Source organism: Protopterus annectens, chromosome 2.part1 (genome assembly GCF_019279795.1).
Source record: "Protopterus annectens isolate FY-2018-M chromosome 2.part1, PAN1.0, whole genome shotgun sequence".
Lineage (NCBI taxonomy): Eukaryota > Metazoa > Chordata > Ceratodontiformes > Protopteridae > Protopterus > Protopterus annectens.
In genome coordinates, this window is record NC_056729.1 from 1,958,407,807 (window position 1) to 1,958,432,428 (window position 24,622).

A 24,622-nucleotide genomic window follows, 5' to 3' on the forward strand; every position below is an offset into this window, starting at 1 on the left:
GATTCATGCTTTTCTGTCCCTGTGGGCAAGCTGTGGAAGAGGCTTCCATTTACAGTGTGACACATTTCTTCCAAACTTACATTAAAACATTTTATTAAGGTACAGTATGCATTGGGGCAGTTTGGGCCAAGAAAATCGAAGAATTCTCTGGTGACATCAGAATAGACTTAACATTTGATTACTCCATATAGTTTAATGGACCAGACCCATTCATGTACAGAGATTTGTCTGTTTTATTCTATTGCCACTTCTACATGCTAAAACCACCCTGATGTCACATGTCAAAAAGGGACAGCTGATGTTAGGATAGGAAAAAAAGCATATTTTTGAGTGATATGCTGAGCACATGGGCCACAAGTAAAAGCAGAAACAGGAGAAATGCAGCACGTCACTACTGCAGTATAATGTGCTACAAAGGGTAAGTGACAGAACTATTTCAAAATGCTTTAAAAACTCAGCTACAAAAGGTAAGTGACAGAACTGTGTCAAAACGCTTTAAACACTAAACTACAAAAGGCAAGTGACAGAACTCTGTCAAAACACTTTAAAAACTCATTGAAAACCTTCCCACATTCTAACTGGACATACCACTGTAGAATTACATAAAAATTCTCTGCTTATAGATGTAGATTTTATGTAGAAACTTTTAAACGAAAAAAAAGAAATATTAAACTTAATCCTTTATGATATCCATAACTCTCATTTGATAACATATAATACAGATACTGATTTTAATTTTCAGTTATTAGATGTTTCCTTTTTGTTCATCTTTCTTTCTTTCTGATGTGCCTAGACTGCATTATTTGTTTCTGTTGTATTTTTGTAGTCCCATCAAATGTAAATGTATGACAAAAAAATTTAACCTGATTCCAGCTCTTTGATATAGAACGATGAAGTCCTGACTGCAGTCCCGATCACTTCAAACTGAGTAGTAGCTCAGGTGCTACATGTGACATAGAGGGATGGAGCTCTGACTATGATGCAGATCACTTTAAACTGAATAGTAGTTCAGGGCACTAGAGATGACATAGAGGGATGAATCCCTGACTGCAGTCCAGCTGACATAAGATTAAGTAATAGCTGAGGCACTAGAAGAGTACCAGATGGGGAGGGTGAAAGTGAATGATTGACATTCACATGTTTGTCCTGGGGAGAGGAAGATAATCTGGTCCTTAATGCCATCATTGATTAGAGAAGAGGTGCATGGCACAGCATGCAGTGTATGGAGTAGAAGCAAGAGACTGGCTCTGCCAAACCACATTTGTGATGTGGCCTTCATAGAGCATGTGCAGGAGCATGCTGTGCTATAGGAGAAGCATAGCAGGCCCTTATATTTTTGAGCATGCATTATCAATGGCTGAGTAAGGGGTTAGGGCCCATAAGCTCAATACCCGGATGGCTGCATGGAAGATGTCCTTTTGACCAACAAGGGAGTAAATGGGCCAATCACTTGCAGTTGCGGAAATGTTATACAAACAAATTAACTTGACTTTGGCTCTGTGTATCTAATCTGTACCTGCAGTCTTATAATGATTTTTGTTTGTAATTATTTTCATTCATTGTACCTTACTTGTTTGTTAAAAAAAATAAACACACAAATAACTATACTTGATATATATTATATTTATTTCTGCTTAACAACTATTCTTGGGGATTTTCTATGAGATACGCTACTGAAAATAGGCATTTCTATCCAGGTGGTTGTTACATGCAAAAAAAAAAAATCATCATGCAAACTTTGCAGGTCTCATCAAAACACTGTCTTTTAGTAAAAATTGGCCCTGCATTATTTTCCTGTACTTGTCAAAAACAAAAAACAAAAAAAAAAAAAACGCTTTTAAAGTACTTTAAAACCAGGTGCTTGAATAACAAAAGAACACACCTACTGTGGAAGTGTGGTAACTACATTATGGACATGAATTTTTTTTAACCATTTTGGTTAGGTAAGCAATGCTGCAGGGTAACAATATTAGAAGGGACATTAACTCTGTCCCTCAAAAGCAGCCCCACATATTAAAGGACAAGTGAAGACAGTTTATTTATTAAATACTGAAAAGTAGGATACATTTCATTGATGTGCATGTTGCTACTGTGTGCTTTGTTTTTTTATGCTTTGACAGTGCTGTAATTGCGAATCCTTTGGTTCTCAGAGTTGTCCTGAGAGTCCTGTTTGGCAGTCACTATTTCTGTACTTATTATGTTCTCTATAACATCGTATGGAATTGGCCAGGATAGTAGTTTCATTATTTGTCTGACATTCGATTTACAGGTTTTTCAGAAAGACAAAATTGAGCCACTTCAAACTTGTCTACAGGAAGTTAATTCTTTGGGGTATGGCCTTATACAAAGTGCAGCAAAAAACACCAGCACCAAGTGCCTTGAACATGACCTGGAGAATGTCAACACAAGATGGAATACACTCAACAAGAAGGTAGGCACGTTTTTATTACAACTTACTTGTAAGACACATGATTCAGAAAAGCATTCATTGCAGTTCATCCTTCTCAGTAATATTTTTTTTTATCTTTTATGGATACAACATTTGTATGTCTTTTTAACATCTTTCTGTACTAGCTTCCTAAAATGATTACACTAATATGTACAGAGAAAAACATGGCCTGCATGTTTTTTTGCTAATTTTATGCCTTTCTATTAGACAACATTGACAGGACACAGTCTCGTGTTATCTTGGAAATGATTGATAATGATATAGGAAATCACCTGATGCTGGACCCAACCCAATTGGTTTCTACAAAGGCAGATCATGCTTACTCAACCTGGCAGGCTTCTTTGAGAACGTCACCAAAGCAGAGGATGGGACAAAATGATTCATACTGCTTACCTTGACCTGGTAAAGACAATTGACATAATCTCGGGCATTGTTGACAAACTCAGGAGGTTAGGTACAAACCCATATGTCATCCATAGATAGCCACCTAGCTCAAAGACAGGACCCAGGAAGTTAGAATTGGGGAGTCCAAAGCTAAAAGAGGCCAGTCACAAGTGAAGTCCCATAGTGATCAATCCTGGGACCACTTTTTTTGGCTTCTACTTCTCTGACGTCTAGGCAAATATCAGGATTCCCTGGCTGACTAAATATGCAGATGACTGCAAGTTAGGGGCATTCATGGAATCCACCACTGACACCGATGTTCTGCAGCAGGGATTGACACAGACAAATAACTTGTGTCAGAGCCAATGACTAAAACCAAATGCCAAGAAATGCAAAATAGTATCCTTCAGGAAATCATCCACCTATGGCAACTGTCATATTGACAAAACATCCCTAAGAGTTGACACAGTAGTCAGGGACTTGGGGACACATGTAGACAGTAATCTAGCCTTTGGCCATCATGTTTATACAGCAGGTCTGACAATGTCTTGTATGCCAGGTGTAGATCTCCCCTCAACAGCCTAATGAAGACAGAATACAGGGATAGAGGCTTGAGGTGGTCTGCATAGGATATGTTACGTACACCCTGTATTTTTTAGTGAGGAACCTCTGTGGACGTTCCAGTTGTTGGATATGCCTGGTTAGCTACATACCAAAGGAGGCATTGTACTCAATGATAGGTCTGATGAATGCTGAATACAGTGAAACAATGACTTCCTTAGACTTAGATGCCATACCTTTATTTATAAGTTGCTCAACATAGAATGATTTTCTCACTGCTGTAGACAAGTGATGGTCAAAGGCTAGATTACTGTCTTTGTGTGTCCCCAAGTCCCTGACTACTGGGTCAACTCTTAGGGGTGTGTTGTCAACATGACAGTTATCAGAGGTGAATGACTTCCTGACAGATACTATTATGCATTTCTTGGCATTTAGTTTTAGCCCATGGCTCCAAAAGCAGTTATTTGTCTGTGTCAGCCCTTCCTGGAGAACATTTGTCTCGGTGGGCTATTCAATGACAACTCCTAATTTGCAATCATCTACAAAGTTAGTCAGCCAAATTCCATTGACATTGGCCTTGACTTAAAAGAAGCAAATGCCAAAAATGAGCGGTTCCAAGACTGATACCTGAGGGACTCTGCTTGTGACTGTCCTCCTTATAGAGGTGGACTCCCCAATTCTAACTTCCTGGGTCCTGTCAGTCAGCCAGCTGACTATCCACCGGTTGACAAGAGTTTGTACCTAACCTCTTAAGTTTGTCAACAATGCCTGAGTGGGGGATTGTGTTAAAAGCCTTGGCCAGGTCAAGGTAGGCAGTGTGAACCGTTTTGCCCTCATCCATTTCTTTGGTGACCTTCTCAAAGAAGTCCACCAGGTTGAGTAGGCATGACCTGCCCTTGATGAAAATAAATTGGGTTGGGTGCAGTGTCTGGAAGTTTTGTATGTCATTTTACTGATAATTTCCTTGATTCTTTTCATTGCTTTTCATATGAGATAACATCCTACAAAAAATGCTGAACAAAAGACAACTCACTGGAACAATATTTTTGGCTCTTATAAAAGCCCTTCACTTAGTTGACCACTCTGTTCTGCTGAAATCCTTGTTTACTGTAGGAATCCACCCCCTAAGGCTGCTCAGTGATTCAAATTGTCCCACTTTAAAGTACAGATAGGATTGTCTCCTGTCCTCATATCTGTACTGCAGGGATCAGTAGCCTCACTCACTTCATCCTCATTATTCACCAGTATCCCTCCTGCCGACATATTCCCATCATATTATATATTATATGTAGACAATATGGTCATTTACAAATCCAGTCCCTCACCATCAATTCTAAAAAAGTAACTAGGAAAATTTACCTTGACTTCCTTTCACTGTGGCTAAAAGACCACAGCCATACACCAAAAAAAAAAAAAAAAAAAAAAAAAAAGCTTTGCTCTTTGGAACTTCTCAAAAGCTAGCAGCATTCTCAAAAGACTGCCCTGTTCTCTGCAGTAAACAAGATACCATTGAAACATTCCAGCAATATATATACCTAAGCATTTGGTTAGACCTTTTATTGACCTTTCAGGAGAATAGCCAACTCACAAAGAACAAAGTCAAGCACCTCCTGTTCTTGTTTACAGAAATCTCTTGTTTCCTTTCACCGTTGTGAAGATTAGCCATAGGTTACCAAACCATGCTGCCTCAGTTAGAATGTGACCTCCCTACCATGCCATCAGCCTAAAAGAAGAATTTAACTTTTCTACAAACCACTTAGAACAACACATGGTGATTCACGATTGCCTTCTCTCAAAAAGGGTCATCTGTCAAAAGCAAATTGGCTACCAATCACGCCAATGTTCACCCTACTACTCACATCACTGATTTTTAACTTATTTAGCTCAAACTCTTTTCCATTGCCTTTCAGAAAGACATAATTAACCTTACTTCAACATTAGATCCCTTCTTGTGCCCCTAACCTGCAAAACCCTAAGAAGAAGAAGCATCACTCTACAAGTTATGCCTTCTGTGTGCTAGCTACAAAACACTGGAATATCTGTGTAAGATGTGACATAGGCTCAAAGGGATATGACAAGAAACAACTATATAAAAGTTCAACCGGCTAAACTGTGAATGCATGTAACACAAAAGATGGAACTAGACATTTAACAAAAAAGGTGTTATACATAAAAGGTGGGGATATTAACTTTTTAATACAGTGATGCTTTCTGTAATGTCTTTAAATGTCAATGGTCTCACAGATAAATACAAAAAAAGCAAGAATACTGAACTGTATTAAAAATATAGAGTGCAAATAGCTATATTACAGGAGACACACTTGGAAAGAACTGAACATGTGAATTTGATAAAGAACAAGTAATCTCCGTGGTATCCTCAAAGTCTCAAAACAACCCACTAAAGTGTAGTGGGTCCAAAAACAAAACAATGTAAGAAACTTCTCTGTGTGGAAGATTTTCAGTCCATATATTTCTAGTTAATCACTGTATATTAATCAGATCAGGCAATAGTAGTATAAGTAGCGAATGTAAACTTGTCTTAAGTCAAAATAAAACAAAAAGTAATAATATAAAAGATAAAATATATAATTGTGCAGCATTACTAAGTATTCAAAAGTAATCCAAGCAAGGCAAGTAGTCTGTTTCCAGTCAAAAATCTTTTATTAAGTGCACAGACAAGCGATCCACGTAAAACAAAAATAGAGTAATAATTTCCTCACAAGCTTTCTAAATATATATATATATATATATATATATATATATATATATATACTTTTTTATCAGGCATGGGAGTGGTTTATTGTGCTGTAAAACAAAGTGTTATTGGTACACATGTTAAATTCACATCCCTTCCCCCATCAGTTCCACCATTCCTATCTTTATTTTTCCTCTAATATATTTTTCAAACTTGAGTATTTTTTATAGACTACAATTGGGGCATCACCCAGTCAGGCACTTGTAAGCTTATCACTTGTTAATATAAACCAATTTTTTGCCAAAATGTCTGTAATCCGTGGGAATTTTGGGTTATATGTCAAAATCAAAGCATTGCTGTAGTTGCTACTGTTGCCAGTTGCTGGTTCACTGTTACCAAATAGTGTGCCCCTTCTGGATGTATCAAGGCCTAATAATGGAAAGAAGTGCCTCTCAATTCTCTTGTGGGTCACTTCATCCAACAAAGGTCTCACAAAGTGCACTAGATAACATCTCTTCAACAACACACCCAATAAAACATCCCTTTCTTTATAGAATTCATCCAAATCATTTATCATTCAAGCAAGTCTCACTCCTTGTCCCTTCACTAGGGACCTCTTTTGGTGCAAGGGGTGTCCACTTTCAAAATGAAGAAGTGTGTTTGAGTATGTTGGCTTCCTAAAAATAGTAGAGGAAAATGTTTTGTTTTGTCATGTCTTTACTGATCTGTATGTCCAGATAACTAATACACTCTGTGTGTGTCCATTGCAAATCTCAGGAAGGTGGTACTAGTATTCAAAAACAGTGAAAATTCTGCCAGCTTGTCTGGATTGCCATCCCATAATATTAGGATGTCATCCAGGTACCGCCCATAAAATCTACAGTGTTTGATCCCATGTGATATAAAAACCTTTGACAATTCCCACTGAGAAAATACTATATTTGCAAAAATTGGGGGCACAAGCAACACCCATTGCAATTCCAGAGGTTTGCTTAAACAAATGCCCTTCTAATGTCAAATGGCTATTTTCTAGAACTAATTCCATCAATGTTCTTAATGTGAGTATCCTAGAGTGTGTAAGAGACGTATGTTGACATAGAAAGTCATAAAACAGTTCAATACCCTCACTATGGGGTATTGCATTAAATAAATCCTTGACATCTATAGTTGCAAATATGATGTCATTCCTGTAATACTCCTATTTGATTTTTTTTAAACAGTCCCACAAATCTTTTATAATATGTGGATAGTCACTTAAACATTGTTTTAACTGGTGGTCAAGACATTTTGCTATTGTGAGTGTCTTGGAGCCTTTTGCGCCCACTATTGGTCTTAAAAGGGGATTTCTTATGTGTTTGTGGACTGGTTTCCCAAAAATAGTTGGGATCCTTGGTTTATTCTGTAGGCAGAAGTTGTAGTCTAAATCTGTAATTTGGTCATTCAACAATAAATCATGTAATACAATATCAACATTTCTATATGCTATAGTCAGCTCGTTCCGAGATGCCTGTTCATAACCATCACCATATAAGTGACCAAACATACAGTCTGTATATCTTTCCTGATCCATAACAACCAGACTGCCCCACTTGTCGGGTTTCATCACCCTAATTGATCTATTATTTCAAATGCTGGTTTATAGGTTTGATTCTTCCAACAAAAAATTGTGGTCAATAAAATTTAACTTATTTTTAGATAAATATCTGATATCATTCATACACATCCCTTTAAACAACTGAAGCATGGGATGTAATGGGGAGTTAAATACACTGGCCTTTTTGCACAACCTAAAATTATTGCCATACTTTGCATCTTCAACCGGCTAAACTGTGCACGCATGTAACACAAAAGATGGAACTAGACATTTAACAAAAAAGGTGTTATACATAAAAGGTGGGGATATTAACTTTTTAATACAGTGATACTTTCTGTAATTTCTTTAAATGTCAATGGTCTCACAGATAAATACAAAAAAGCAAGAATACTGAGCTGTATTATAAAATGTAGAGTGCAAATAGCTATGTTACAGGTGACAGACTTGGAAAGAACTGAACATGTGAATTTGATAAAAAATGATTTCCAAGATGCTTATTCAGTGGAATACCTGGGGCAATGGAAAAGAGGAGTAGTTATATTAATTGCAAGAGGAGCAGTAGTGGCAGAAGATAAAAAAAAAAGATACTAATGTCAGATTTGTAGCGCTAAGCGCTATTGGCAAGGGGAGAGGATTACACTGGCATGTATTTATATTCCACCTAAAACCACTATAATGGAGCTTAAGAAAATTCTGGGAGAAATAATAATTTTTCAGCAAGGAATATTATTTATAATTCAGGACTGGAATTTTATTTGCATTAGTGAAGATGTGTCTGGGGGTCCCAGAAGGGAAAGTATAACAAAGGAGGGTAGATTTTTGAAGAAATTTATGAAAATATTGGGCTTGGAAGATGTGAATTCAGTAACAGGAGTTCAGAGTGAATTTATGTATTATTCCCCAAGATATAAAAACTGGGCTAGGCTAGACAGAATTTACATTTCATACGAACATGCGCATTTAACTGAAGGTCTTGATAAACACTAAGTAACTATTTCAGATCATGTACCAAAAATAACTAAAATAAAAACACAGTGTAATGAAATAAAAATGAGATATTGGTGCTTTCCCACCTATCTCTTGAAAAGAGAGGAATTTAAGGATTGGATAGCGGAGATTATTCAGGAGCTATTTGAGAGGATAAAAATTACTTCTGAAAATATAGCTAGGGAGTGGGAAAAAATTAAAATGGATGTTAAAAATAGGGTGGAAATAAAAGAAAAGGAGCCATGGTTAAGAAGCAACAAGAATTATTTAGATGGCCTGACAAATGTTAAAGTATTGCAGAGCAGGAGGCATCTCAGAGAAGAAGAAGCAGAATGCTAAGCAGAAAATAAGGAATTACCTCAATAATATAAACAAGTTTAGAAAAATTGCTGTTAAGAAACTGTTTTTTTGATAAAAACACTAGAGCACAAAAACATTTAGCACAACGACTCAGACAACAGAAATAGAAAGGGGTGTCGCCAAGCTTAGGGAGACTAGAACAAGAAAGGTAACAAGAGATCCTGTAGAGGTATTAGAAATATTTCAGAAATCCTATGAAAATCTGTATAAAGCAGAGAAATATGGAAATCAAGAAAAGACACAGATGGAAATGTTTATGGAAGAATTAACTATGCCAAGGTTAGAGGTAGATGGGACTCAATTGCCTAACAGTTAGGATAGGAGGAGATGAGATAAAAATTGTGATGTATAACCAATCTACAGGAAAGTCCCCAGGAATAGATAGTATGCATGTGGAGGTTTGGAAGCTAAGAGAGAAAAAACTAATAAAGATCTAGAAGGTTTTGTTTAACAGTATTTTAAGAGGAGGAGAAGCAAGGAGGAGAAGAAAGTGGCAGTAGCTGTAATACATAAAGAGGGTAAAGATCCCTTAGATCCAGCTTCATACAGGTCCATTTCAACACTGAACCATTATTATAAAGTGTTCATGCCTGTAATGGCTAAAATAATGGCAAAAGTTATGCCAACATTGATAGATATAGATCACTGTGGTTTTGTGGAGGGGAGGCAAACATTTGACAACATTAACAAAACACTGATGATCCAGAGGGAAGCAGAATGTAAGACAATACCATTGTTGCTGGTGGGTCTTGATGCAGAGAAAGCATTTGACAGAGTAAGCTGGGACTTTATGAGCAGGGCAATGGAAGCATTTGCATTTTCTGAAAAAAATGGAAGGTTGATTAGGAGGATATATGAGGGATTGCTGGTGAAAATGAAAGAAGATGGGGTCCTCTCTGATAATTTCTGCTTGAGCAGAGGAACCAGGCAGGGATGTCCACTTTCCCCTTTATTTGCTTTGTATTTGAAGCCATTGGCAAAGAAAATAAGAGACTCAGAAATTCAAGGATATAATTGATAAGGTAGTCCAGACAAGCTGGTTCTATTATTATTTTATACCTGACATAATCAGAAAGAGATATTGCAGTGTTCTGGAACATTTTGAGACAGTTCCAAATCTTTTCGGGATACAAAATTAATGAAGCTAAAACCAAGGCAATAGCAGTAAATTATATACCCACATATGAATTGGTTCAGCAATATCCATATTTATGGGGACATGATAAAATGAAGTATTTAGGAGTATGGATTAAACATGATTCTGGTGGGGCAGCTAAGGCTATGTGGGAAGAGACTAAACAAAAGATAATACAAAAACTGAGAAAATGGAAGGTTTGTTATATGGATATGGATAGTAAGATACAAGCAGTTAAAGTGTGTTTAGTCCCTTTATTCTTAAACACAGGTCAGGCATATTTTTATCAACCAGAGGAGAGGTTGTAGATAGCAATTAATAAAGAGCTGAAGGACTTTATCTGGGAGGGAAAGACAGCAAGATTCAAGTGGGATGAGCTGATTCTTCCAGTAGAACAGGGCGGATTGGGATTGCCTGATTTGAATGAGTATTTCAGAGCTACACAGTTAAGGCTCCTATTCATAGCACAAACAGAAAACTATAAGTCAAAGTGGAAAGGGATGATGATGAAACAGGAGGGAAGCTCAAGAAACAAGGAGAGACTAGAATTTTGGATGCAGGCCTTTAAGGAGAATAACAATAATCATACAGAATATTATATCTATAAAGTATTATATCTATAAAGTAATAGAACGTATCCTAAGAACTAAGCCAACACAGGAATGGAGAAAGGGGATTCTGCAGATAAGGATGACTGCAATTAGGGATACAGACAAGAGGCAAGAGGGAGGTGGAATTTATTGGAGAACACTGGGAAAGGAACCAAGGTATTGGGAGCAAATAACTAGAGAGGGAAATATGACAGGATGGGAAGATGCTCAGAATTTATTTGGACTGCAGGTTAGAGATTGCCTTCCCTGTCAAGGACTGATATCAGAGTACAGGCAAAGCGAAAGAAGTAGGGGTGTCCTAAATGAAAGACCAGCAATGGCAGCGTTTTTAGTAGAATCTAGAACAGAAGCTGCTGTTAAAAAGGAATAGTTAGAAGAGTATATAAAATATTACATGATTCATAGGTTCATAGGTTCATAGATTAGTACTAGGTTAACTGCCCTTGTAAGCCATTTTTAAGCCTAGCCAATTATCCCTTGTGAGACTCAAACCCTGCACCTTGTGTTTGTAAGGCAAACACCTTAACCATAGCTATAAGAATCAATCAGAGGAAGTTAGAAAGGATTGGGAAGAAAGATTGGATAAGCAATTCACAAAGAAACAATGAGATAATATATGTATGTCTCCCAAATATGCAACAAGATCTAGAAGATTTAGGATTTTTGCTTGGAAATGTTTACATAGATATTTTTATACATCAAGTAGATTCCAGAGAATTTTTCCTCAGGTTAACAGCAAATAGTGAGGTATTACGGGGAAGAAAAAGGTAATTGGATTTTCTGGTAGTGCGATAAGTTGGCGGACTTTAAGGATTCCCTGTTGGATGCACTGTTGGAGATTTTGTGTGGGCAGTTTGGTTTGATGAGGGAGATGAATTTTCTGAGCTATGATACAGAATTGGAATTGCCTAGACATGGTAAGACCTTGCTGTGTCTAATTATGGTGGCTGCCAAAAAAAAGATGTACTTAAAAATGGAAATCAAAATGTAAACCAACTGTACTAGAAGTACTGAATATCATCATCATCATCATCTTCTTCTTTCGGCTGTTCCCGTTAGGGGTCGCCACAGCAGATCATCTCTTTCCATTTCTTCCTGTCCTCTGCATCATGCTCTTTCACACCAACTGCCTGCATGTCCTCTCTCACCACATCCATAAAACTTATCTTAGGCCTTCCTCTTTTCCTCTTACCTGGCAGCTCCATCCTTAGCATCCTTTTCCCAATATACCCAGCATCCCTCCTCAGCACATGTCCAAACCAATGCAATCTCGCCTCTCTTGCTTTGTCTCCAAACTGTCCAACCTGAGCTGACCCTCTAATATACTGATTCCTAATCCTGCCCAATCTAGTCACATCCAGTGCAAATCTTAACATCTTTAACTCTGCCACATCCAGCTCTGACTCCTGCCTTTTCGTCAATGCTACCATCTCCAACCCATATAACATAGCTGGTCTCACTACCCTCTTGTAGACCTTCCCTTTCACTCTTACTGGTACCCGTCTGTCACAAATCACTCCTGACACTCTTCTCCACCCATTCCACCCTGCCTGTACTCTCTTCTTCACCTCTCTTCCACACTCACCATTACTCTGAACTGTTGATCCCAAGTACTTAAACTCATCCACCTTTACCAACTCTACTCCCTGCATCCTCACCATTCCTGTACCCTCCCTCTCATTTACACACATATATTCTGTTTTAGCCCTGCTGACCTTCATTCCTCTCCTCTCTAAAGCATACCTCCACCTCTTCAGGGTCTCCTCAACCTGGCCCCTACTCTCACTACATATCACAATGTCATCTGCAAACATCATAGTCCACGGGGCCTCCTGTCTAATCTCATCAGTCAACCTGTCCATCACCACTTCAAATAAGAAAGGGCTCAGAGCTGATCCTTTTATGTAATCCCACCTCCACCTTAAACGTATCTATCACTCCCACCGCAGTCCTCACCAATGTCACACTGCCCTTGTACATATCCTGTACCACTCTTACATACTTCTCTGCCACTCCCGACTTCCTCATACAATACCACAACTCCTCTCTAGGCACCCTGTCATATGCTTTCTCTAAGTCCACAAAGACACAATGCAACTCCTTCTGACCTTCTCTGTATTTCTCCAATAACACTCTCAGAGCAAATATTACATCTGTAGTGCTCTTTCCTGACATGAAACCATACTGCTGATCACTAATAATCACCTCCCTTCTTAACCTAGCTTCCACTACTCTTTCTCATAACTTATATTATATTATATTATATAATTATAGCTTTCCCATAACTTCAACCTGTGACTGATCAATTTTATCCCTCTGTAGTTACTGCAGCTCTGCACATCACCCTTATACTTAAAGATGGGTACCAAAGCACTTTTTCTCCACTCCTCAGGCATCCTCTGACTTTCCAAAATTTCATTAAACAATCTGGTCTCCTAAACACCTCCATGCTTCCACTGATATGTCATCTGGGCCAACAGCCTTTCCATTCTTCATCCTCTTCATAGCTGTCCTTACTTCCTCCTTGCTAACCTGCTTCACTTCCTGATTCACTATCCCCACATCATCCAACCTTCTCTCTCTCTCATTCTCTTCATTCATCAGCCCTTCAAAGTACTCTTTCCATCTACTCAACACACTCCTCACTTGTGAGTATGTTTCCCTCACTGTCTTTTATCACCTTTACCTGCTGCACATCTTTCCCAGCTCTGTCCCTCTGTCTAGCCAATCGGTACAGGTCCTTTTCTCCCTCTTTAGTGTCCAATCTCTCATACAACTCTCTATATGCCTTATCCTGAGCCTTCGCCACCTCTCTCTTTGCCATGCGCCTCATCTCCTTATACTCATGTCTACTTTCTTCATCTCTTTGACAATCCCACTTCTTCTTTGCCAGCCTCTTTCTCTGTATACTCTCCTGTACTTCCTCATTCCACCACCATGTCTCCTTGTCCTCCTCCTTCCTCTGTCCAGATGTCACACCAAGCACTTTCCTAGCAGTCTCCCTTACTAGCTCTGCTGTAGTTACCCAGCTATTCGGTAACTCTTCATTGCCTCCCAGTGCCTCTCTTAACTCTTCCCTGAAATCCACCTCACAATCACCCTTTTTTAACTTCCACCATTTAATCCTTGGCACTGCTTTCATACTCGTTCTCCGCTTCTTGATCACCAACATCATCCTACAGACCACCATTCTATGCTGCTTAACTACACTTTCCCCAGTAACCACTTTACAGTCTCCAATCTCCTTCAGACTGGCCCTCCTACATAGGATATAATCCACCTGTGTGCATCTTCCTCCACTCCTGTATGTCACCCTATGCTCCTCCCTCTTCTTAAAATACGTATTCACCACAGCCGTGTCCATCCTTTTCGCAAAATCCACAATCATCTGACCTTCTGCATTCCTGTCCTTAACACCATACCCACCCATCACTTCCTCATCCCCTCTGTTGACTTCACCAACATGCCCATTGAAGTCCACTCCAATCACTAGACTCTCACCCTTGGGTACACTCACCACCACTTCATCCAACTCACTCCAAAATTTTTCTTTCTCATCCATCGCACACCCAACTTGTGGAGCATATGCACTAACAACATTCATCACTACACCATCAATTTTAAGCTTCATAAACATCACTCTATCAGACACTCTCTTCACCTCCAAAACACTCGGCATACTGTTCCGTTAGGATAACCCCTACCCCATTTCTTCTGCCATCCACACCATGATAGAACAATTTGAACCCACCTCCTATACACTTGGCCTTACTTCCTTTCCATCTGGTCTCTTGCACGCACAATATATCAACCTTCCTTCTCTCCATCATATCAGCTAGCTCTCTCCCTATGCCAGTCATACTGCCAACATTCAAAGTTCCTACCCTCAGTACTACACTCCTAACCTTCCTCCTCTCTTCCTGCCTTCAGGCATGCCTTCCCCCGCCTCTTCTTCTTTGGCCAACAGTAGCCCAATTTCCACCAGCACCCTGTTGGCTAACAGTACTGGTGGTGGTCATTGTTAACTCGGGCCTTGACCGATCCGGTATGTAAATATGAAATGTTCTCCGCATCAGTAATTTGGCAGAGGATTTACGCCGGATGCCCTTCCTGACGCAACCCTCCCCATTTATCCGGGCTTGGGACCGGCACAAAAGAAATGCACTGGCTTGTGCATCCCCAGTGGCTGGGTTAAGTAGTGAATATAATAACAGAGATAAAATAACTGGAATTGCGATCATTAGAAAAGGGTAGGAGCAAATTACATAGGAAAAAATGGGAATTATGGGAACAATACATACAAGGGAAGAATGAGTTTTAAAAGAAGGCAGGACTTAAATGACCTATGTAATGTTTGAGTGAATATGATTGGTAGATTATAAGTGATGTATAATGTTTCCAACTGGGAATGTGTCATTATGGTTTGTGATGTAAAATCCTTGCAACTAGGATTGTGTCGGTGTGGATTGTTTTCATTTATATAAATGTATGATTGCCTATGTAGTAAGTGATGGCTTAATAAAGATTTTTCTTGTTTAAAAAAGGGCAGGAATTGAATAATTTATGTAATGTTGTTTAGGGTGTATGATATATAGCAATATATGTGAAGTATAATGTTTGTAAATGTGAACTTGTTAATACAGCTTTGATTACTTGTACATAAATGTAAATTTGCCTGTGTCACAAGTGATAATTCAATAAAGGTATTAAAAAAACACTGGAATATCTTCCATCCCATGTCATGGCCACAGTTTTGTTCAGTCCTTAATAAATTCTTATGTAAACAATTACCATGTCAATGTTAAAGGTACAGTGAAAGCACACAAAACATTTCTAGAACCAGATTCCTATCTATACTCTCTCCTCTCTATCCACTGTACCTGTTGCACTATACCTTTCTCCACCATATCAAAATTTATATTTTTCCATCCTTTCAAATGTAGTATTCTTCACTCAGTCAAGAACTGTACATATTGTTGGGTTTACTATCAAAAGGGGGATCGGACTTTGTTCGATTTACATTAGTCTGAACACCCAATTTGATAGTATTGAAAGAACAAAAATAAAAATGTTGAAATGTACAACAACGAATGCACTACAGCATTTGCTGTTGTCCATTTCAACATTTTAATGCAGATTGCACTATACTGGGGATCGGGAAATGTACCCTTTCCCTCACTGTAGTGCGATCTCGGAGTTTGTATATATAAGTAGCAGGAGGGGTGGGGGGTGCAGCCCCCACATGGGGGCACAAAGGGACTTGCTTTTACTGTGTTTTGCAGGACACTGCACATTGCAGAAGTGTGGAAAATTTTCGAAAAATATCGAATTCGACATTCTTCACTTCCACGTTTGACGTGTTTTGCAGTTGTTCTTTTGTTTTTCGCTTCTTTAATTCAGGAATACGTTAACTCGCACAAGGTGCGATCGCACAACTGATAGTAAACATATTGTTGTTCTATAATGTGTTTGTATATATTATAATAAATATTGCATGGTGATCAGATGAGGCTGGTTAAAAACAAAAACTTTTTCAGATTCCTTGCTTGACTGTATTTGTTGATTTCTGCATACATGTTCATGTGATATCTTTTGTTATCCGTGGAAGTGAGCCAAGATTTATACTGCCAGGTGGCTAGCCCTGCTGCAGTAGTTCTTCCATACCACACACTTGCTCGCACACTCACACCTATTGCCAACTTAGTGTGTCCAATCCACATACTGCATGACTTTGGAATGTGGGAGGAAACCAGAGCACCTGGAGAAAACCCACACAAACACAGGGAGGACACGCAGACTCCACAAAGAAGGCACCCCAGCTAAGAATCATACTGGGAAACCTCTTGCTGTGAGGCAACAATGATATCCGCTCTGCCACTGTGGCACCCTCATTTCCAGAACATATTCTTTTAAAAACCCAAAAGATGATTTTCTTAGTGTCTGTACTGTACTGTACTGCCCTGGAGTAGATAATATTTAAATTGCATGGGTATTGGACACAGCCTGTTAAGAGCACAGAGTGTACTTCAAGTCAAATTGTTTGTATGAGAAGGGAACATTTTATGTCTACGCTGCACCTGTTCTGTTGCAGTTTATGTAACGTTTTCAGTAAAGAGCTTTCCATCTAGTTCATTTTGATATTTTCTAGCTCGTACATTTTAGAATTTTCTGCTGAACAGTTTCTTGTTAGAAACTGTACACAAATTTGCTTTAACACACTGCACATTTTATCCTGGATTGAATATGTGGACTTTACTCACAGTTTCAGAACAGCAAAATGGAGTCTGTTATATCCCAGGTGAAGTTGCTGAAGACAAATCTGTTTAAAAGCTTTAGCTTGAACTAAAAAGAACAAACTTTGTTTTTGAATAAAGAGCATTGGTGTTACAAAGAATAGCTTGTCCACAGGTTTGTCATTGTCATTCATAGAAGCAATGTTGAAAGCATTACTGAAAAAGTACAGAAATGCTGACCTGTGTGTAAAACAATGCTTGAGAAAAGCCTAATTCTGAAGAATTACTAGATACATATTACTCAAAATGCCAAAATCACTTGTATCAAATTGTATAAATATAAGATGCATTTTGTAACTGAAGGAATGTTGCAATTTAAGACTGCACCTTCAGAAGATGCTATTATGTAGCTTATTTAAGAAGTTCATGTCACATGCAAATTAAAAGAAGTACAGGGACTCCACGTTGTTGCCTCACAGCAAGAGGTTCTCCCATTTGATTCTCGGCTGGAGTGCGGGGAGTGCCTTCTATGTGGAGTCTGCATGTCCTCCCCGCCATTGGGTGGCCATTCGAAAGGCATGCGTAAATGGGCGTGCCTTTGTTGAAAGTTGAACATCGAGCTGGCATCTCGGCGTTCATGAAAATCTACTGCCAATCATTAGCGGACTGGAGTTCCGCTGTGGCGACCCGTAACCGGGAAAAGCCAAAAGACAAACAACAACAACAAGGACTCCTTTCTGTTATAACACAAGTACAGGAACTGCATTTTTCTGCATTCTTGCTCAGTTTCATCTCTGAAAAGAAGAAAAATCTATCTTTGTAGAAAGATATTGGAACACTGCAATGACAATCAGTAGGGACTGACACTAGAAATTAGTTATCCTTATTTGTTGCGCAGTCTAAGATGTGCAGTCTCTTCCCTGTCATGGTAAGGGTCATCCCCATTTTGAGAAGAGTGTAGGGGCATTCCCAGCGTTGGCGTCAAATGTTTGATATTTTCATTCATTTGTACACACAGGCTGGGATGTGAGGGACAAACTTCCCATTAATGTTCCATATTTTCCTGAGTAATGCACTACTGTGCATGTTGTAATCTCCGCTTACCAAATTATGTAATGGTCACCACTGAAGTTCTATAGAAGATAAAGCATGGGAACTCTCAGATGTTCATTATAAGGAGCACAGCTGCAGGATTCATGTCTATATCTGAATGTCATCATGTATGGTCCTGCTGAGTTTGAGAGGTGTGCTCTATTAAATGCTTGAAAAGTGTGGCAAGATCTTTTTAAGTATGAGTGCTAAAAGGAGTATATGGCTAAGTGTCTTATGGTCCTCATGGTTGCTTTCCTCATATTGTTCTTATGTTTATTGGAGAGGGACACAGATGAACATCATTGTTTAGGGAGATCATTTTAGTACGCACATGTCTGCTAATGTGCTCCATTGTAGTCACATTATGTGGCCACTGCAAAGGTGTTTGCCTGTAAAAGAGAGCAGCTATGGCTTGATTATTTATTTATTTACTTTTGCTGGCTGACTTAAGTGGTAGATCTGATTAGCTCTATAATGTCATTAAATCAGTAATGGCTTGGGCTGTAAGAAGTCTAGGTAAATTAGACAGTATTTCCTGCTTCAGACTGTTAAAAGCCACTATCAAGTGCTGTTGTGAATGTCAAATCCTTCCCTCAAATATTTATATCTAGTGCACTCTGTTGTTGTTTGTCTTTTCGGCTTTTCCCGATTAGGGGTTGCCACAGCAGAAGTCCAGTCCACTAATGATTGGCAGTAGATTTTTTTATGATGCAGAGTTGCCAGCCTGATGCCCAACCTTCAGCGAAGGCACGCCCATTCACACATGTCTTTCGGAGGCCACTCGACCACGGGGAGGACATGCAGACTCCACACAGAAGGTGCTCCAGCCATGAATCGAACAGGAGAACCTCTTGCTGTGAGGCAAAAATGCTACCGCTGTACCACCGCGGCTTCCTAGTGCACTCTGTAAAAGGAAAAATATATTAATTTTGCTACTTTTTAATAAAAGGCACTAGGCAGGAGAGCTAGTGTTGCTGTACATTTCCACTACTACTTCTTATACCAACAGTCAAATGCTGTTTCTAAAAAAAAATATATATAGTTCTGGGCATAATCAGAAATATAGAGGTGTCCTGAAAAAGAGTGAAGTAAATATTAAAAGCAATGGAGAGACTTGAACATGCTAAAGGTGAAGCCACCATTCTTTTTGGTCCTGTTTGTCCAAGTGGTACTATTTATTTGACAGGCACTAGAGTTAAAAGTTCATCCTCCAAAGTGAAGTCTGTCTGCTCTCCATACTGTCCTTATTTTGCTTGGTGTTTCAATGGAGAGGAAAGGAAATGGCTCAAAGACTACCCCTCTCAGTTGCTCAGCAGAGATTTCAGAAAATTTTGGCTGGAGAAAATCTTATTTGGATTGAAAAAAATGTCCCTGTACAGTCCCAAAATGCACAGGTCAGTCCTTGACATTATCACTACTTTGGCACAGAAACATGACAGTGTTTCTCCTGCTTCTTTTGAGACTAAGTCCTGCAATTTTCCTTGAGATGTCCAGTACTAGATGCTGTTTGGGCAGCTGCCCACACATGGACTGACCATTTTTTGTAGGTGAAAAAAGTCACGTATCACTCCACATTAAGAAATAGAATAACACTGCAACCAGGTTATCAGTGCTGTTAATTACCATGCCTGTGTGGCACAGTGCCAGTGTGATATCCATAAGTAAACTGATCATCTCCCTAGAAAAATTTTAAACATATTCCTTATAGAGAAACTGAATTAACAAAAACATGTATCGCACATTGCACTGATTACATGCTTTCAAGGTAGTCCATCTGTAAAAAAAAAAAAAAAAGCACACACGACTCAGAACGCAGCCATTCCCAAAGCATATAAAAGGCAATCTTCTGAATGCCCTTGTTGCAAAGGTTTAACTGTTTGGTACCTATTCTAAAAAAGCTTTGCAGCATTTAGAAGAAAAGTTTAAAACTGTGTGGAATGTTGAATGTTTTTCTGTTATACATTATTTTTCTGTTATACACTGCTTCCTAAGTATAATGAAACTTATACCAATAAAGGTTGTCCTCTTTTTTGAGAAAAAATAGATCAGGCAGGAGTAGGTTATACATTGGAAGAAATTTCAAAGAAAGAAGTAAGCTTGGATAGGAAGAGTGTAATAACAGCAGCAACACAAAGGAGCCCCTTCTCAAATGGATATTTTTTCCATCCCGCCATTTCATAATAAGCCATAATCACCTACCCATATACTTCTCAGACAGGAGGCAGATTTTTTTTTCAGAAATTATTTGGGAACAGGTAACATCAGATGTGTAAGCCAGAGAAGCAGTGGCAAAGGGGGTACTCCACGGACGTTCACAACAACCCAGTCCCAAACCATATTCCTTCTACACAGAAATATCAGTTTGCTCTGGCAGTTAGAAAGTGGAAACATTTTTTTAGAAAATTTTTCTTGGTTCTCAACAAAGAAAGTAAATGGAAACCCACTCATATCTCTAAACTGTCCAGATTTCCACAGGTTGTCCAGATTTTTACTTCATATTTTTGGTCTGTTCCCATAAATTTGTGGTTTTCTAGATTTTTGTGGCAAATAAGTGAGGTTTGACTTCACTAAATAATGACAGGCATTTGAGTTTCAAACTTCATATCCTTCAGAAAAACCAGGGTAACACAAGACCTTTTATTCTTGCAGCTTTCTAATTTTAAAGGAATATTTCAAAATTGTCCCTATTTTGGGGGTTTGTCCCCCCCCCCCCTTATTTTTGGCTTTGTCCTGATTTTTTATGCTAAGAGGTTGAAAGATATTAACCCACTGTATAATTATTAATTCTGAACAAATTTAAAAAAAAAATCAGGATGCCAACAGTGAGGACCTTCTTACATCTCTGGTAGTAAGAAGGCTCTCTAATGATTGTAGATATGTGAGATGCCTACTTTCATATCCCTGTTTTGAAGTACCATGGGAGATTTATATGGTTCAGGGAAGGAAACTGTCACTTTTAGTTTAGTGCCTTGCCTTCTGACATTTTTACTGTTATTATAGTCTTCCCAAGGGGCCTAACCATATCTCTTAACTGTACATACAGATTTTCATAGAATGTCCAGATTTTTGCCTCATATTTTTGGTCCATTCCTCATAAAAATAGTGTTTTTTTTTACAAATTACTGGCATAGTCTAAGGATTAAAGTCACTAAGTAATGACGTATTTGAGTTTTAGGCTTAATATCATTAAGAAAATGCAATGTAACACAAATCCTGTTATTCTAGCAACTTTCTAAGTTTATAAAAGGAATAGTTAAAATGTGTCCCTATTTTTGGGCCTTTGTACCCCCATTATGTCATGCTTTGTCCAGATTTCTTGTGCTAAGAGGTTGAGAGGTATGTGCCTAACAGATTATTTTTTAATTGAGTCTACAAAGGGAGCACATAATGACCCGTACATGGATGACTCTTTTATTCAAGCATAATCCTGAGACCTTGCATTCTGTTCTTCAATACACTGTTCTATGTTTCAGTACCTAGACATAGCCCTGAATATGCAAATATCAGATCTAGTGCCCTCACAAGCCTCAAATAGAATTTTAGGGACCATTTTAAACACAGAGACTTGTATTATTCTTTGCCAAAGAACAGGGGTTAAATGAAGGTTGAAATTTTCAATCAAGCAATGAAACATAATTAGTTTAAGTTCAAGTTTATTATAGTATCTATTTCCTAAACACATAATACAAGTATCGAATGTACAATGTGTTAAGTTTATTATAGTACTTATTTCCTAAGCACATAGTACAAATATTGAATTTATAATATGTTTTCAATAATTTATTTTGCTTATAAAGGTTACTATAAGCGGTGAGGTCTGAGAGTAACAATGAATGTGTAGAATAAAAATGTTTCTTTATAGCTGCAAGTACTAATTATAAAGTCTGGAGTCCAGATTCATTTCACTGGACTCCACATAACAACAAAACAAAGCAGATCCAAATGTCATTTCAAAAGCAACACAAACTCAACATTCTCCAACAATAGGTCCCTCCCATCATTCTTACAAATTCCAACCCATGAAAACATATCAAAACGTCAACGTTTTTTTAGTGCACTCGGGCGGAAATAACAGTCAAACCCTCTGAAGCCTCCATCAGAAAGACATTGAGTCTCACCATACAGGTTACCCAAAGATCATGGAAAAATACCGGATCCAACAGCAGTTCCAAATAAGGCAACACACACCAAACCTGCCAAAAGCCATAATGCAAATGGTACTGAAATCTTGAAGACAACTCTTAAGAGCAGGGATGTTCCTGAAGGTGCTTGAATGTATGTCCTCCATTCTAATGGTTCCTTATTCAAGGTTCCACTTGAGAAAAATCCAGTTTTATAGGAGAAACATATGGAACCCTGGACTAGGCAGTAGAAAAATGTCTTCACCTTCACCTTCTTTTGCCTCTGCATTAACTTACAGAGGAGTTATTGTGATGGATCAACAGCTGTATCTCCCATTTCTTAATCTTCTCCCAAAGCAGAAATTAATTAGGGGCAGCTCAGATTATACTTGACATACCATCTTTCAGTAGCTCTAAATACAGAGAACTTGGTCTGCATCCTGGAGAAAGAAGCATACAAATATAAAAGAAGTATTACCATTCTTCTGGCCCTGAAATCCTTCTGGATGTTTCTACTGCCAGGAACTGCACAGGTAGTGACAAATGATAATTAAGGATGAAAGTATTTCCATATCTGCCATCTCTGTTTAATACTAGGTCAACTTACTCCTTGTTCAGAATACATCTTTAAGCCATTTCAGCATGTTTAAATGTAGAGCATTCATTAGCTAGAAAACATATATATTAAGCAATACTTAACTGTATTTTGCATTTAAGATCTCTTAGATTAACAGTGGCTCCAGCGTGAGATCTAAATTTTATTTTAGAGAAGTTTATGCTATCTCCCTTTGATTGTGCTAGAAATCTATGTTTGCAGTTGTTGTTTCTGTAATATCATGAAAATTATTTCTGAACCATAAGTTCTAATGTTTAAAGAGGTTTACATAGTCATCCAAAAGAAAGAGGTGACTTTAAGGAAAAAGATCGCTCTTGTATGCATAAGGTTGTTTCTGAGTTTACCTTAAATTAGTCGGTTTATCTTCATGTTCTCTATCGCATGCGTCTAAAGAAAGGGGAGAGAATTTCACGTTTTATGCTTGTACACAGGATTCTGAGAGTAACCATTTCAATTGTCAGAACTCATAAATTTGCATCTTGAGATGTGAGGACTGAATGGCCAAAAATCCAGACTTGAGTATCTCAACTCCAACATCATCATTTCTTGGAATACTCACTTTTCTCCGAGGTATGGCAATCTTCTTCTTCTTCTTTCGGCTGCTCCCGTTAGGGGTCGCCGCAGCAGATCACCTGTTTCCATTTCTTCCTGTCCTCTGCATCTTGCTCTGTCACACCAACCACCTGCATGTCCTCTCTCACCACATCCATAAACCTTATCTTAGGCCTTCCTCTTTTCCTGTTACTTGGCAGCTTCATCCGTAGCATCTTTTTCCCAATATACTCAGCATCCCTCCTCAGCACATGTCCAAACCAACGCAATCTCGCATCTCTGGCTTTGTCTCCAAACCTTCCAACCTGGGCTGACCCTCTAATATACATATTCCTAATCCTGTCCATCCTCGTCACACCCAGTGCAAATCTTAACATCTTTAACTCTGCCACATCCAGCTCTAAATCCTGCCTATTTGTCAGTGCCACTGTCTCCAACCCATATAACATAGCTGGTCTCACTACCCTCTTGTAGACCTTACCTTTCAATCTTACTGGTACTCGTCTGTCACAAATCACTCCTGACACTCTTCTTCACCCACTCCATCCTGCCTGTACTCTGTTCTTCACCTCTCTTCCACAATCAGCATTACTCTGAACTGTTGATCCCAAGTACTTAAACTCATCCACCTTCGCCACCTCTACTCCCTGCATCCTCACCATTCCTCTATCCTCCCTCACATTCACACACATATATTCCATCTTAGTCCTGCTGACCTTCATTCCTCTTCTCTCTAGAGCATATCTCCACCTCTCCAGAGTCTCCTCCACCTGTTCCCTACTCTCACTACAGATCACAATGTCATCTGTAAACATCATAGTCCACGGGGACTCCTGTTTGATCTTGTCTGTCAACCTGTCCATCACCATTGCAAATAAGAAAGGGCTCAGAGCTGATCCTTGATGTAATCCCACCTCCACCTTAAATGCAGTCATCACTCCCACCGCAGACCTCACATGGCAGTCTGACAGTTGATATTTCAGTTTGCGGTAATGAGAGAATGAGGTGCAGCATGCTTCCCTCCTACAAAAACAATTTATAAAAGAGGAGAGCGATGTTTGATATTCACTATTCTCCTGCACAATTTCATTTCTTTCGTGTGTGTGTGTGTGTGTGTGTGTGTGTGTGTGTGTGTGTGTGTGTGTGTGTTTCGGCACTTAGCATTATGAGTTCCTACATTTTCAATAGCAAAATAATTTGAAGGTACTATGCAGAGAAAGTTTGGCAAGGTG

The 24,622-nt window shown here is 38.7% G+C and overlaps 1 protein-coding gene across 3 annotated transcripts in view; it reads left to right on the forward strand.

The window, feature by feature from the left end:
- The window catches only part of DST (dystonin), a 4,096,730-nt gene that overhangs the window by 3,271,574 nt on the left and 800,534 nt on the right, over positions 1 to 24,622 (forward strand). For all 3 annotated transcript variants that reach the window (XM_044063350.1, XM_044063347.1, XM_044063348.1), the window contains one exon: positions 2,270 to 2,431. In XM_044063350.1, coding sequence (XP_043919285.1) covers positions 2,270 to 2,431 — 162 coding nt within the window. The remainder of the gene's footprint in view (positions 1 to 2,269; positions 2,432 to 24,622) is intronic.